The sequence below is a fragment of the Manis pentadactyla genome, chromosome 7 (assembly GCF_030020395.1).
Source record: "Manis pentadactyla isolate mManPen7 chromosome 7, mManPen7.hap1, whole genome shotgun sequence".
Lineage (NCBI taxonomy): Eukaryota > Metazoa > Chordata > Mammalia > Pholidota > Manidae > Manis > Manis pentadactyla.
In genome coordinates, this window is record NC_080025.1 from 9,893,690 (window position 1) to 9,910,788 (window position 17,099).

General features: G+C 46.2%; 1 protein-coding gene across 3 annotated transcripts in view; it reads right to left on the reverse strand.

The window, feature by feature from the left end:
• The window catches only part of ENPP6 (ectonucleotide pyrophosphatase/phosphodiesterase 6), a 110,507-nt gene that overhangs the window by 41,500 nt on the left and 51,908 nt on the right, over positions 1–17,099 (reverse strand). For 2 of the 3 annotated variants that reach the window (XM_036894183.2, XM_036894179.2), the window contains one exon: positions 2,695–2,874. The exons of the other annotated variant lie outside the window; for it this stretch is intronic. In XM_036894183.2, coding sequence (XP_036750078.2) covers positions 2,695–2,851 — 157 coding nt within the window. In that variant the 5' untranslated portion in view covers positions 2,852–2,874. The remainder of the gene's footprint in view (positions 1–2,694; positions 2,875–17,099) is intronic. 3 annotated transcript variants of the gene reach the window in all.

A 17,099-nucleotide genomic window follows, 5' to 3' on the forward strand; every position in this document is an offset into this window, starting at 1 on the left:
GGGGCACATTTCTCCCTGCACAGCTCAATGGCACCATGGGGTGGGGTAATAAAGGGTCTGTTTACAGTATTAAATTTCTCAAGACCCGGGGTGGGGTATTTTGGACTCTTCACCACTGATCAATTTTTCAGTCTGTTGCTTTATCTACCTGACAAGAAGACTTGAACTACTGCCATTTCTAAATTGCACTTCTAAATATTGACTTAATGGCGAGACTCAGAGTGTCATAACACAGCTCACTGGAGCAATGAAGATTTTCCAGGCCCCATCGAGAGGTCTGAACTATGTCCTGTGGGGAGTGGAGAAGGAAGAGGAGGATTTGGGAAGAAAAATAAAATCGAGTCATGTTTAGAAGAAGTGCCATTGTACTTCACTTAATCTTGCAGAGACAAATGACCATTCCCTGGGCTGTTAGCTGTGGCTGGAGGGGACCAAGTGGACGGGGGAAGGAGAGCAGCCATCACTGACCCCTCTGCCACCGACCAGTGAGAACGGAGGGCGCCGGGGCACGCGGGCTGGGCTGGGTGGCGAGGCCTCCAGAGACAGCTAACGCTTCAAGAGGTTGTATGTGGGTATCAGTGTACGAGGACAGGACGGTGGCTAAGAAACAAGAGACTTCTCATCCAGTTTCTACCCAGACTTCAACACAGCCAGATCTTTAGCCAACCTTCATTTAGGTCACTGAGAAAATTCTAGGAGGCTATCTTTTTAGCTTCTTTCTTGCTGACAGTTAACACCTAAACTGATGTTAAAGGCACATTTGTTGTATCACATAATATGATGTGAACTGTGAATCAAAGGAAGCACTTGGCCTTTTCTTGCCCTCAAGAAACTGTTTTGGAGGAGCAACAAGATATTTTACATGCAAATTCGTTTTGACATATTTTTTTTGAAACTCAGTGATATATAAATTCAAGTTGTTTATTATTAAGGAGTCCATTCTGGATGAGATCAACAATAATACTCTTTCATACGGCAGAGAGAAGTCTAAAATGTGGCAACTGCCTCCTCTCAGGATCTCTCCCCATCTTTCCATTCCGTCCAGAAGGCCACTGGCAGGAGACCCCAGGTGGAGAAGGCTCATGGAAAGCTGGGGAGTGGCTGCGGGAGGGAGTGCTCTTCAGGGCCCGAAAAGCTCAAGTTCCAAGACAGAAAGTTAAAGTGACCAGAGAAGCCGACCCTACGGTGCTGGTGCGCTGTGCATCTTGAGGGTTCTGAGATTGGCTTGAAGGTGGTGCCTAGGGCAGCGTGCCCAGCCGGTCCCCCCCCTCTGCCATGCATGGGGCCCTTGTATCTGTTGATAATGATTCTGAGAATGACCTCGAAGTGCAGCAATGACTTTTGGCTTTAGAACTGATCACGTCGGGCTGCACGCGGAGCTTGGCTGGCTGACGCACGGCCTCACTGCCTCGATCTCACGTCCGACTCCATGAAAAGCTCAGTCTCCGTGTAAGGTAACGAGGTCCCCTTAAGCCCTTTCCTTACTTGAAAGCTTCGCGCGTCAGCTGATGTAGCTGCTACGGACAGAACCCGAGGAGTCTTCTGAAGACACTCTTGGCACTGCCCCGACTCTGATCTGCCAGCCTGACCGTGCTTCTGCCCAGCTTTGGATTGAGGCAGCCTGCTCTGGTCTTCCTAGGCTCGACTATGGATGCCAGTCTCTGCTCTGTGGCAGTTCTCAGGTCTGCTTTCCACGGTCTCCATATGTCTGTGTTCTACGCTCCTCCGAGGGCTGGCATAGCCTCGAGTGCCCTGATCAGCTCTCCACGTGGCCACCTCCCTCCGGCACGCTCCAAGCGCCTGCGGAAGGCCCACGTCCTCGGTGTGGGCCGTCTGTGACTCAGCCTTCGCTGCGCATCCTTCTCTCCATGCTCCCCCGTCTCCACCTGCCACCTTCCCCCACAACCCACGGTGCTCTCGAAATTCTGTCAGGCTGCTGCCCTCCAACCCAGGCCAATGAGACGCCTCGCTGCCTCTCCCATGTAGCCCTTCATTTCTTCTAGGCCTCTATTTTCCTCATAGCTTCTTCCACAGTGGTAATCATCAGAATTACACCATTAGGAAATAGGAAAAAGAGTGTCCACAGCCGTATATATGGAAAGGTCAAATGGAGAATGAGCCCCACCCATAGGAAGACAGTGTAAATTCATTACTTTGTTATCACTGAATCCCCTCATTCAGATTTTCAACTGCCAAGATGAGAGTATTCTGAAGAATATTACTGTGTTCACTGAGGTAAGTAATCTAATTTCTCACTGATCTACAATGTACAGAAGGAACATTAATACAAAGGGACTTCATTTAATGCATTACCAGTAAATTATAAGTGCTTTGAATCCTCTTTTCAATATTGTAGGGGAGCTCAGAATCTATTAAAATAGTAATGCCAGATTCTTCTGTAAAGCAAATAAGCATCCTATGTTTTATATTTCCTGTATGTCTAAACTTTGCAAATGAAAAGCAGCAATTTAACTGAACCAAAGAACCAGAAAATGGCAGTGTCTGGTCTGATGTCAGAGAATCGAAAACAAAAATTTTAAATACATGCCTATAAGACATATTTCTTGAATAAAGACCCCATTTTCCAACCCCCGGCTTGATCTTTAAACATGATGTCTACATCGTTTGTCCTCAGAGACTCCACAGGGTTTGATATTTGGAAGGCTGAAAGGGCCAGGATGTGAACACACTCACCTGGCCAGTAGTACATGTAGACATTCCTCTTGGCCTTGGTCAGAGTGACCCACAGAGGTTCTGATCCATTCCACCAGAGAGGCATCAGGCTGTCTCTGTTGACACCGATGTCAAAGGACTTGTTGGTGTTGGGGTCCCACATGTAGTTCCCCGTCATCTGATGGACCTCACAATAGCGGCCTACATTCACAAGAACATGCAGCTGTCAGTTTATTGCTTGGGTCTTTTATATTTTATCTTTGCTTTCTGTCTATAAAAGCCAGCCCTGCACATTTAGGAAGTACAGAACAGCATAAAGATTTGATTTTCATATTTTTATAATAGATTCTACCAGAAGGCAAATAATTGAGTTAAGTCCAATAATTGATTGAGGATGAGGTCATTTTGTGTGAAGTTAACTTGCCAAGTCCGAAGCTATTTTAAGTTAAACTGAGGACATTGTGTGCAAAAGCTGACCCGTTGTTTACAGCTTGAAGCTTAAATATGAATCAGTTTGGAAACTGCAGGTCGCCATGGGACTTGGGTAAGGTTCCCACCCCAGAGCTCTCTCCACACTCACACTCCTTCCAAATCCTCCTCCCACAAGATCACAAATCTCGATGCTATGGAGATTATTCCCTTTTTTCATGTAAAAGAGGAGTCATTGCTTCAGCACAGAACAATGATAGAACCTATGACATTCAGAACAGAACGGTGAAAAATAGATTCAACTTTGAAAAAACAAAGCAAGAAAACAACCCTCCAAATGGAGTGTTATATAGAAATGAGGGTTGCTTCTGTTGGGCACAGCTTAGTTCCAGAAGAGAAGTCAGGAGCAAAAGACACAGCGCTTGGACTCTTTTGAAACATTAGGCTTAAATTATTTATTTTGGAACAATCTGTTACATCTTTAAAGTAAAAATAACAGAAACATTGGCAAGTGCATCAAAAATTGCTGCAATTTTAGTGAGCATCATTTGGCACCAGGATGAGACAAGCTTTACTGAGCTTACTAACTATGCTTAATAAAAGTGGCTTTTTTTTGTTTTGTTTGCTGTTGTTCTTTTTCTTGAGCACCCCCAGCACACACACACTTTATTTTTCAACAAAACATGGAGAAACCATAAAATACAATTTCAAAACTTTGGAGATGCCAAATATCATAAAGGAAAAACCTTTTATTTCATCAAAGAAACCCAAGCATTCCACAAATCACCCTTTGAATTTAAAGTCCAGAGATCCAAACAGAACAGTATTTACCCAAAGCTGTGGAGTTAGTTTATTGATCCTGACTGAAGCTTTCACATGTGTACTCATAAAATTAAAAAATGAAACAAAAAACCTTGAGCAATGTCTCCAACAGTTAAGGAACTTACTAGTTTTTCTTTTTTATTCCTTCAACTTAATATCTATTAAGTGCTGCTAGAGGCTATATACTCTAATAGGTGCAGATATTGAAATCTGCATGAACGCGGCCCCATCCATTACAAGAGCCTTGTTATGTAATACTCAGTGGTATTAGAACAGGGTCGTCTTCACAAGAGACAGGCTTCTCTGGGCTGGAGCTGAGAAGGGGACTAGGTTGCAGCCTTAACCAGAGAATCATGAGATTTCTCACCCACTCTGCTGCTGAGGATAATTCCTAGTATGTTCTAACTCATTAAAAGTAGGGGCATACTTCTTACTGGTTCAACTATGTTATATTTGCTTGCATATTGAAGTTTAATAATAATAAGGGTACCCCTCTCATTGAGTAAAAGTTCTTATCTATTTCACTCACTATGTTGCATCCTGTATCTAAAACATCTTTATCATCCTAATGATGCTCACTCATCCTTCTCACATGATCCTATTCCTTGGGACTGTCTCCTTCAGGGTCTTTCTCTGCAGGTGTCCCCTGATGCCCCCTCAAGCGCAGGGGGCTGGGGGGATATCTCACTGGGAGCTGGTGCAAAACCAAGGAAATCCTCTAAATGAATCACTGCAAGGGCTAGGGATATCAGATATGGGAATAACAGGGAGGGCTGTGTTTTAATTTGAACAGTTTCAAGCATTTTAGAAGAAATGCCTGAAACCCAAATATAAGCAGGGGCCTTATGGGATTCAGTTTTCACAAGGTGCTGCATTCAAGGAAACATGAAGCAATGAAAAATGATTTTAAAAACACTTATACTTTTTACTGCGTATCTCATAAACGCCACAATACCATTTGATAAAATTTCTTTTCAACATGCGTTCTTGACACTGTGGGCTCCAAAGGGTGCTAATGCTCTCACCCTCCTTTGCTTTCTGGGTAAAAACCTGTAAGGAGCCTCCTTTGGATTGTAGAGCTGTTATATGGCTAGACTGGGTGTTGTGTGTGTGTGTGTGTGTGTGTGTGAGACAGACAGAGACACACAGGCAGACAGACAGAGAGAACACTCTCCCAGAGAATTTCTGCTAAACTAGATTCTCCACCTCTTGTGCATATTTTCTGGAGACACCTAAAGGCCCTCACTGAGGAAAAGGCAGGATCTCCATGTGCAGTTAACACACAGTTCTAGTATATTTAAATTTTTTCCAATGATGAAATCTTGTTTCCTGTGGTTACCTGGGTCCCTTAGCTTTTTTCAGAATGGATCTTCTCTTCTAGCCATTGCGCAGGATGTAGCATTAGCCTACATACTTCTTCACATACCAATCAAATCACAAGTTGTGCCCGCTGACTCCTGGGAGCTTCAAAGACTAATGATGGCATTCCTCAGGCAAGCGTCTGTGAGACAAGGACCCCAAAGGTGGCTTCGGCCCCTGCTCCCATCCGGCACACTGCTTGGCCTAGGCTGGCCCAGAGGGGCTCAGCCTTGCTAAGGGGAACTCCAACCTAGAGAGGTCAACACTTGTCCAAAGACTGGAAAGATGCACTCGCACGGAGGTGAGTGAATCGTGAATGAAGAACATCCTGGAATCAGAGGTTTGCCTTGTATGAGTTGAAGAGTTTCCAAGTATAGAGGGGAGTCTTTCAACAGGAAGGTCACCTCTGATCCCTGTTCAGAAAGGTTTCATTCTTTCGATCGATGAACTGGGTCCTGAGTTGAAACGGGAGGGTGTACTCTTCAAAGGCTTAATCACAGATGTGGGGCCAGTGCCCAGTGGCACCCTTTGTTCTGGGAAACGCTGCCTCCCATGGAAGCCAGCAAGACGATGTGAGCTCCCCTTCTCATCGTCTGCTCGAAACTTCTCTCCCAGCTGAGCTGATTTTCCTTCCCGTGAATATATTCAGGCTGGCAGTCTGTGCTTGTAACAGACGGAGTCTGCTCTCACTCAAGCTGCCGTGCTCACCTACCCTGTCTCTCTCTCTCTTGCTCTTTCATTTGTACGGCCTGGGTAAAAGTGGTGGCCGAAGGAACAGAACACAACACAACACGATGTACTGGCTTCTGCAGCCCACATGCTCTCATCTCCCCGTTCCTGCCTGGCCCATCTCTATTTTTATACATCTGCAACCCTTCTTGGTCTTTCTCTGCTTTGGGCTTTCCAGACAGAACTGTGCTGTAGTTTGATTATTTGGGCCCTTTGCTCTAAGGCTTCAGTAGAAGCTTTCCTGACCCCCGCATGAACCACAAATCCAGGGGGTTTTCAGGCATGGTGTAAAGAAGGTCTGCTAATGAGCGTCCCTTCCTCCTCCCGGTGACAACTCTGTGGCGCTACAGAATCTGTGCCAGGAGGCACAGTACTCACAGCTCCAGACACAGTTGAAGCTTTTTCTCCCTTTCCCTCTCTTATCCCTAAGACCCAAGAGTTTATAAACTTATCAACCCAAAATGTGGCAATCAACCAGAAACTTGAAGCCCATCTGTCAAGCCCACCTTGGTTTAAGAACCACTGCATTTGCCCTGGGCAGCTGGCGGCTGCCTGGGCGAGTGGCCGGCAGGGGCTACTGCTCGCCTTTGTCAGAGGGAGCTCGTGGGTGTCTCCACACCCAGATCTGCTGGATGAAAGGAGCAGGAAATCACCCTTTCATGGTTTTTTCCCCCAAATAGTAATCAAGTGTGTTCTGATGTAATAACTATGACCAGAAGCTTCTTAGCAAGTACCCATAATCCTCTGCACCAAGCACTATGTTCTCTAACATCTCAGAAAAGGCTGGTCTTCACGTCAAATGAGATGACTGAGGATCTGTCCATTTTATCTATAACTGATGGGCATCTATAAGGTTGCTGCTATGTAGTCTTCAGTCAGTCCTAATTTTTTTCTCATTATCTTAAAATAGTAATTGTTAATTCATTTTATATTTCTTTACTTCTTTTATTCTTTTCTTCCCTTCACTCAACAGGTATTTAACAATGCTTACATGCCAGGCATATAAAGATCAAAAGACACGGTCCTTGTCTTTGAAGTGCCCACAGCCCAGTAGGGGCAGGAGTGTGGCATAGTGGTTAAGGGGGTAGGGCTTGGAGTCTGGCTGCATAGGTTCAAATCCAAGGTCTACTATTCACTGACTACATGACCTTGGCAAGTAGACAATAGACGTGCTGTTCTAAGGCACCCCGTTTGTGTACTTTGTTATAGCAGCCTTAGCAAACACATACAGCATTTAATCCTCACAATATCACTACAGGTAAGTCCTGGCAGCCCCACTTCACAGGTCAGGGAACTGAGGCCCAGAGAGGTGGCTTGCAAGTCCCACACCAGCTGATACAGTGGAGCCAGGATTCCACTCAGGGAGCCGGCGTCCAGAGCTCTTGCTGTGAACTACTCTGATCTACAATCCTGAGTTTGCCCACGTATGACCTAGTGCTGGAGACAATGCACAGCACTTCATGAGCCCATGAGAAAGGGCGCTGCTGCGGCTTGAGCTGGCGACCCCTTCAAGGGCAAGACGGCTCCATGCAGGTGCAGCTTCCGGGAGCCAGCCTGCTCCAGAAGCTCTCCCCAGGGGCCAAGCAGGGGTGCACCAGAGGCTGAGTTAGGCGCAGGGGGGCCATCGCCTGAAGGCCAAGGGCCTGAACCAATCTGACAAGTATTTGCCGATCAGCTTAGTAATAAGACTAAGCTCTTGGTCACCTCCCACGTATTTGGAACTGGGTGCTTTACGCTTCCATCTTATTTAGTCTTCAACTTAGCTAAGTGATAGACAACATTTTCCTCCTGTTGTAGGAGGGAGAACTAGGTCCACACAGCTAGTAAGAGGGCAGTGCCTCATTCAAAACCAGGTCTCACTGACTCAGTACCTGTCTGGCCCACACTCCCCTCCAGCCACTCCCCTCGAGCAACTCCAGCCACAAGTTGCTCGTCTGCCCACCAAGACTTGGTCATTTTAATAGAAATTGTCTCATAATTCAGGTCAGCATCTGAGCCTCACCAAGGCAGCCAAGTGGAGGGGCACAGATCTCCAGAAATGCAGACCCATCTATCTCTTGCAATTGACCATCATGCACAGACATCACAGTAAATATCTAAAGGAGGGAATGCTGCCAGACAAGGGTACTAACAAAGCAGATGAGGATCTTATGTTCCCTCCTTCTGGAAAGAATCCAGCTGTGGAAAGAGAGGCTCCCAAAAGTCTGAAATCTGGGGATCTGAAGTTAAGGGTGCATTTTAGAGACTGAACATATATACATCACCTCAAACTGATGTGGTTCCAAGAAGAAGTATATGCCCGATTCAGAGTTGGGCAGCCTGAGAATGTTATATAAAAGTCAGACTTTTTCACTGCTAGACTAAGGACTTTTCCGTGGGCACTTGGAAGCTCTAAAGGTTAGACTCCATGTAGATGAATGAATTCAGATAACTACTCGATGCCCAAGAGACCTGAAAAATGAACGATGCACTGCTCAAAACACCTAAATAACAAATTCAAATTTGCTCTACAGATCACCTTTGCTGGGAAATACATCTTATTTTTTCCTAACTTGTTCAAAGACAGGATGGCTATGTTAAAGAAGTGGTTTCAAATTTAATATGCAAGATCGAGTAGAGAGAGGTTAACAGTTTGCACATCTTTAAACGTAAGTACTGATGTATGTGCCAGACAGTCATACTTAGAGTCTGAGTCACACATAGTGCAAGACCAAGATAACAAGCTTTGATTACAGTGTGAGGTATAGGGACTGCAACAAAAATAACCCCAAAATGTTAAATGGCAAGGTATTTTTGATTAGAGGCATTCACACTCACAGTTTTGAGGTCACTGGACAAAAGAATGCACAGCTTTATTTTTCAGGAGTGTGCTAGCTTGGTGCAATTGTTTAACAACCAGAATACAAGAAAATAAAAATTATTTTCCTACCAAAGGACAAAAATGTAAGGTTTGGAGTTTTTATTTTAAACACCATTGATTTTTGGAAAGCTTATTTTTATCAAAACTCAAAGATATTTCCAGATATTTTAATCTATCCTCATCTCTGTGCAAAATTGGAAAAGAGCTCAAATTAAATGCATTTAAGATGGAATCTCTTGAGACACATTCCTATTGTTACTACGTATTTCAATGTACTCTAAGAATGGTGGGTATCTGGAGGGGCAAACTTCTTATACCTGACCTTACTCTTCCGACATGAGGAAGTCAGCCAGTATCTCTGCCCTGAAGCTCTCCTTCCTGTTTCCTGCTGACGGGGCTTCTTCCCCCGCCCCCTCATCTACCCTCTTCTCCCAGAGATGCCAGATTGGCCGCATTCCTCACGCTACGGGGGGTGGTTCCCTTGGCATGAAGCAGGTTCCGGCCCTCTCCCATCCTGTCTGCCCCAGGGGGTGGGAGCACCCGTTTACACTCTCCCCTCACCCAGGACGAGAGTTCCCAGTCTGGACAGGGGATTCCTCCAGTTCTCCAGCTGCTGCATCGTGATTAAGGCAGGAGTTGGGAGGGTGGGGGTGGTAATTACGAGGACTCATCAGTCCAAAAAATTAAAAATTAAAAAAGGCACATTTAGGTCTTGGATCCAAGCCACATTCTCCAATCCAGCTTTTCAACTGGTACAGAACCTGGAATAGCCAATGGGTGATCTCCAACAATGGGGACCACACACCAAAATACTACTGGAGCAACCATTACTGCCAGGAATTGATAAAGAATGATCAAACTCAGTTGTTCAGGCGTATAAGGTAATCAGCAATGTCAACAGCTCAGTCTAGTGTGAACCGACAATCTACCCAATACAAAAAACAAAAACCACCCCTTCACCCCCGTTTTGGTAAGAAACAAATGGAAGAAAAGCGATTGTCAGTGTGGTGAGTTTGGTGTATCCTTGTTACACTGTGGGAGGTATGCTGGCCTGTCCAATCCACTACCTTGGGCCAGGTGTGGCCATAAAGAAGTGAGGCTAGCCTGTCAACTCATGGGAGAAAAAAAGCTTATGTCATCACTGTAGCCCCAGCTGATCTACTGTGATGGATGGTCTCCTGTGATCAGCATGTAAACACTGCCACTGATCCCACGCCTCACCTGACGATCTGTGTATATGATTCTCCTTGGGTGCTCTCAGTATATGTAAAATGTGTTGAAAGATAATTTGCCTTATGCACGAAGAGTAACTCCAATGAGCAAGTCATCACTTGGCTGGGTATGAGAAGTCTCTTTTTTGATGTTTTGGTAGTTTCCCACTCCAAGCAGGAGACAACATGGAACGGCTGAGTTTCTGAATCAAAAACAGAAGCATCAGGTGCTGAGAACTGGCAGAAACTGAGGACCGAGGAAAGGCATGTACCCTAGCGCAAAAGTGTTCTGGAGCCAGCAGACCACAGTCTGAATCATTCCGGCTGTGGAGAGTCACTTAATGGGCCTCGGTTTCCTTATCTTAAAAATGGAGATGACCATACTTTCTTGCAAGCTTAAATAATTTGGCATAGGTAAAACTTTAGCACGGTGTCTGGCACATAGTAGGCATTTGGTACATGCACATCACCACGAAAATCCCCTTAAAAAGAGCAATGCTATCGACTAGCAAGCAGCTGTCGGTGGCTTCTAGAGAGGAATGTGGCTGGGCAGCCTATTTCTTACTTCGTCAGATCATAGTCTGACACATAGATCTGCACATCATAGTCTGACACAGACTCAGATCCTTGAAGGAAAAGAAAAGAAGCATCACCATGTATGCGCCTTGCTCAGGAAGGTTTGCGAGAGGTGAATCCTAAACTGAGAAACAAACCACGAGCCTCGGGGCGACTGCGAAAGCGCTTCCCTGCGCCGGGTGCCTGGCCCGACACTGCCCTCTGCTGGCGGTCGCCGTCACCTGCACCTCCCGCAGCCTCCGCGGGGCCGCGCGCCTGGGCCGGCCTCGGTGTTGTTTCGCCTCCTCACTCTATAAGGCACCCCAAGATTCTTAGGGCTGCTCCTGAAGGTGCTAAAAGTGCCAAAAGTCCAGGCCTAGGACAATGCCTTTCGTCGCTGCACCAAAGGGAGCCTGCAGCACCAGGAGCATCCCCGGGCCTGGGCGTAACTCCTCTCTAGCACGTCCTAGTGCTCATCCCCCGCCCCCATCCTGATCCTGGCTTTATTTCACTTCTCTTTTGGGGATTCCCTTCTGTTTGGGATTTTATACCCCAGCCCTTTATCACCCTCCTTCTTTTCTTTGCTCTTTCCGTTCAGGTCGGCGACTCTTTCACCCTAGTTTGTAATGGTCACTGCGGTGGGTATTTAGCCCCTCCAGCCCTTGTCCTTCCAGAGCAGCCACCTCTGCGGATGGGGAAACCCCTGAGCCCTCCCCTCAGCGACGCCCCTTTGGCAGCAGTGAGGACGGGGCTGCGGCGGGAAGAGGGTGGGCATCTATCCCCGGCTGGGCCACCAGGGCGCCCCAGGCCGGGCCACAGCGACAGCTGCTCCCGGACCCAGGCCTGGGCCTGCCCCCAGCTCCTCGGGGCGGGGGGACCCATTGTGCCTTGGGGGCAGGGCCCCCAGAGCCTTCTTTCTGCCTAGGGGGCAGCTTGGATTTCCGCCCCCTGAGTCCTTAACCTGTTCCCAGGTCTCATTTTCCTGCAGCCACTACACAGGCTCTGGGGGCGTCTCTGGCCCTTTGCCCTCCTGCCCCCGCACTCAGCGCCTGGCCTGGGCCCTGGCCGTTGGGGTGCCACCTCAGAACCACTATGGACCCAGCCCCTGGACCTGAGAGGCCCAGGGCTTGTGGGCACAGGCCTCCCTCTGCAGCCTGCTCAGCCACTCTTTTGTGCTGAGAGAAGCGCTATGGTCTAAGCCTAAGTTTACCTCTTCTGAAGCGCTTAGATGCAGTTTGCAAGTTCTCTATTAAGGACATTTTTAAATGTACAAAAACTATGTGATGAACAAAAAGAACATTCTGTTCTGGTTTCACATGTTTCCCTCCTCCCAATGGAGTATTTTTAAGGCAAATCCCAGACATCATATCTTAAATCTTAAATAATTCTATGCTATTTCTCATACTGAAGAACTTCCCAAAATATCACACGGTTGTTTCACACCCAGGAAAATGAATGATAATTCTCGAATATCATCTAGTTCCCAGTCCAAGTTCAATTTTCCCCTGATTATCTCAAAAATGCCTCTATGCAGTTGCGTTTCTTTGAATCAGGCTTCAAACAAAACCCATATATTGTATTGAGCTATGACTCTTCGTGTCCTTTAACCTATAAAAGTTTTCCTCTATTTTACTTATTACTTATTTTACATTTATTTATTGAAGAAACTCTGTCTTTTGTCCTGAAAGCATCTCTTATGCTAGATTTGGCCGATTATATTCTGGTGTTATCAACATGTTCCTTATCTCCTGTATTTCTTGCAACTACTAGTTAGATCTAGAAGTCTGATTAGATTCAGGTCCCTCAAAAGATTGGTCTACTCAGAACCTGTGGATGTGATGTTAGATGGAAAAAGGGTCTTTACAGGTATCACTAAGTTAAGGATCTCAAGATGGTATCAACCTAGATTATCCAGGGGCCCTTTTACAAAGAGGAGAAGACACAGACACACAAAAAGGAGATGGCCATGGGAAGAGAGAGACAGACATCACTGATGAAGCCATAAGCCAGAGACCAGCAAGGAATTCTGGGACACCAGCAGCGAGGAGGGAGGCACAGATTCTCCCTCAGAGTCTTTAGAAGGAAGCAACCCTGCCAGCACCTTGATTTTAGACTTCCAGACTCCAGAACTGTGAGAGAATAAATTTTTGTTGTTTTAAGCCACCTAGTTTGTGGTTATTTGTTAAAGCAGCCACAGGAAACCCATGCAGGGCTAAGAGATAATAAGAATAAACAAGAGATGCCACGCTGTATTTCATAAGAGACCAAGAAGGAAGAACAGCAAGGCAGGAGGAAGGGAAATATTACAAGAGAGAATGGCTGATACTTTCCTAAACTGATGAAATACACAAATCCTTAGGTAATCACAGCATATAAAAGAGCAGGCTAAATTGTAATACCAAAATCCATATGAAAACAAATTGCATGAGAACACAGGGTCTGGGGGTAGGGCTGCTGGGTGGTGGGGAGAGTGTGCCCAGGACAGTTCTGGTTTACACCTATTGTTCCAAAGTGATGATTCGTAGCAACTTTTTCATTCTCAACGTGTCCTGATGCGCACAGATCGTGAAAGTCACCAAATCCCCCCATAAAGACAGACAGAGCCAAACCAACATCCCATGGACAGTATCTACGGCAGGCTAAGCGATGGAGCGTCCCTGGGAACCTCAGGGGAAAGCCTGCAGGAACAACCCAATCAACGCTACTCAGAGCCAGGTGGCCACAGCATCCCTGTGGGAGCTGTGGTCCTGACCCTCTGCTAGAGCAACGCCAACACCTTGAGACCCTTTTACTCATCACCCTCTCCCAACTTACGTGACACCTTGTCCTAAGTTGGATTTTTTTTAAAATGTGGCATTCTTGCCAAAAAAGGCTTAACTTGAACCTAACCATGAAAAATTAGACAAATCCAAAATGCAGCCAGTTTACAATATGGGCTTTTCAAGAATGTCAACAGCACAAGGTTCAAACAAAACAAAAGGGCAGGATGTCACCCTTGGTGAGAGCAAAGAGACATGGCAACCAAAATACTGCCTGAACTCTGATCAGACTTTTTACTCATTATTATTTATTTTGTATTAATGTTCTATTATTTCAAAAAATTTTTCAGGGATATTTTTTCGGGCAGTTGAGAAAAATCTGAAAATAATTATAGCTATACAATATATACATATATTCTATACATGCTGAATTATTTAGGGGTATGGTGTCATGATGTTAGCAATTTACTTTCAACAGGTTCAGGAAAAACAAAATGGAAAACAGAAACCAATATTTCTCAAGGGAGAATAAAGCAAATTTGGCAGGTGTTAACAATTACAGAATCAAATGAAGGGCACATGGATACTCATAATAATATTTCAGTGTTTCTGTAGTTTACAGATATTTTATTATAAAAAACTCGGGGGCTATGCATATGAAGGAATACCAGTCAGCAATAAACAGGAACAAACCTGGACACATCCCACAACATGAATGAACCTCAAAAATATTATGCTCAGTGAAAGAAGCGATACTGAAGAGACCACTTATTGAGTGACTCCATTCATGTCAAATATCCATACAAGGCAGAGCCAAAAAGACATAAAGTAGATTAGTGTTTGCCTGGGGCAGAGGTGGGGACAAATGGGAATTAACAATAACCGTGTGTGAGGGGTCAGACCTCACCACCGAGGAGAGGAGAGAGAGCGGGGAAAGGGAACAGGAAGCGAATGCTGAGGCCCCCACTGTGAAGGGGCCGGCAAAATGGACGTCAGTGGAAGTTACTAGAATGTGAGACTGAGAGGAGAGAGCAAACTTGGAACCCCAAAACAGAGACAGTCTCTAGAAGGCAATGATGGTCAAAGGTAAAATGCCACAGAGAGATGTTGAAAGCTGTCACTGGATCTTGTGATTAGAGGGTCTTGGCTGAACTTAGGAAGAGCAGTTACGGTAGAAGGATGACATCAAAAATCAAATTACAATTCATCCCTTTGCCCAACCCAGGTCCGAGCTTAGGCCTCGCCCTTGCCGACGTTGGGTCCTATTCTCTGCACCCCAGTAGCCAGAGTGATCTTTCTAAAATGAAAGTTACATCACACTGTTCCTCTACTCAAAACCCTCAAAGGCATTCCCCACACTTTCTGCACCGTGACCCACAGGGACCTGACGTGGCCTTGTATCAGTTCAGGTCCCTTGAGAAAGGGACATTGTGACAAAATCAGAAAAAATGATTGGGGGAAGCATCAGATACAGATGAAGGGGAGGCGGCAGGAGTGGGTAGGAAACCCTTCACTTGTCAAGGTGGACATTTGTGAATGAAGATGAAGGAGGAAGGGGTTGGTGGGAAAAGACCTCTGCAATTCTAAGAAATTTTGGCCAGATTGATGGGGGTCCTTCAGCCAAACCCCATTAGAGCCATGGGTCCCCCCTTGCTCAGCCACTGGCTAGGATCAGCCTGGGAGAAGTGGGGGACTCGAGGCAGGAGCTGGAGCTGTGGCTCAGCCGTGCTCCCGGCAGCTGGAATCTGCACGGCGTGTTTTCAGGGCCTCCAAGTGTGTGTGGCCTCTCAGACCTCACCTGCCACTCTCCCCATCTCTCCTTTCTCCTCTGGCCTGTGCTGGCTCGCTGTTCCTCCAGTATCCTGAGCGTGGACCTGCCCCAAGGCTTCCATCTTTGTGGGTCCCTCTGCCTGAATGCTTTGCTCTCAGATGCAAGCCCCCTTATTCTCTTTAGGTCTCTTGGAAAGGCATTTCCAGGCCCTTCTGTGTAGAAGGGCACCCTCATTCTTGGTGTCCTTAACTCTCTTTAACTTTTTCCATGGAATTTATTACCACCTGACATCACTGATATCTATTTGTTTATATGTCTATAGGATATATAAACAGGAAATAAGTTCTAGAAGGGTAGAAACTTCTCCCTGTTTTGTCCATGTTTGTCTCCAGTGCCTGGAAGAGCATATATCTGGGCTCATGAAAGGCACTAGATACTTTTAGAATAAATGATAAATGAATGACAAACACCTCTTATACCCACAGAGCAAGTGTCCTGAGAATATCTGTTTAAAGAATGAACATGTTGGGCACTGCTCCAGCAGCTGGGGTACAGCACTGAACCAAGGCTGCGCTGTCATGGAGCACACATTCTCGAATAAAAATACAGATGGGTGACTGAATGCCAGCATCTAATAGATCATTTGTGGGAGCAGAGCCATCTTGTCACAGGTCGCTTTGCGTTAACTTTAAGGGAGCCTGCTCCCAGGGCAGATGACCTCAGGAAGGGGGCTTGAACAAGCCTGATGCTTTTTATTGTTATTCCCGTGCTGCTGTTTCGATTCTGGAACTCAAGCGCCAGTTTACGTTGTGTCCAAAGCCTTTCCCAGACATGTCCCCTTACGAAAATGTTAACCTAGCTTGGCTTTTGTGGGGTAAATCCCAAGATTTACAGAGCAAACATTTTCTCCAATTACTAACCCAATTCTATTCAACAGAATCAAACATCACCTGGGGTTTCTGCTCCAAGAAGGTCGTTTCTTCACCAACTGTTATTTGCATTCCTCCCAGTATTATCTAAAGATCTGAAATCCGTGCTCAGTTAGTGTCATCCTGGGCCTGTGGCAAGAAGCTTCCTCCCAAAGATGCCTCTGGGCCCTGCTACTCCGTGTTGCCTGGTGGCCACTAGGAGTCCCCTCCTTGGGACCACAGACAGACATCTCACATAAGATGTAAAAGGAGCTCAGAAGAAGTCACATGTGAAAACCGCTGCCAAGTAGCTCCAGAAGCCTGAAAATTTAGGAACAATTTAGCTTCAAAGAGAAGCAAGTCTGATGAGAAAAGATTCAGGAAAATGTATTGCCAATTAAATGGTGGAGACATTTTAAAATAAAGGCATCAAACCACAAATGTGCAATTCATTATTAGTCCCCTGGGCCCACGGATAAGAACACTTGGCATTTCATTTGTTTTCTTAGGTGATAGGAGAGACATTGAGTGCAGCGTACAAGTCAACCCCTGGCCTTATGAACACAGGGACTTGAAACCGAATAGATCTACAAAGATTGATAGGAATCGAGACGACAGGTAAGGTGGTTGGGCATATTTGCCATTCTTTTAAAACTTAATTTCCTGGATTTTCCGTCTGTGACCCACTGCGGTGGCCACTTGGCCCGTCAGGCTGTTTCCAGGACTGAGGCGGGGACAGGAGCCTCTCTGCGTGCGGAGCAGGCCCGCAGGCCCGGGCTGGGGAAGCGCTTCAGCACTGATACAATGCAGTCCCGCAGGTCCCGCCAGGGATTGTCTCCCCACACCGTCCTCCTGCGTTTCCAGACTCTGCCTGGGGGCTACTCCAGTGAAGTGCGGGAGGGAGTCCATTAGATATCACCCCCAAAAGAATTAAACTTTGCGCCTCGGAAATTGGTAGTGAAGGATGTGATTTTTAAATAGAAATGTCTGGCCGAGGTTTCTAATCCCCAGCATCCTGCCCCA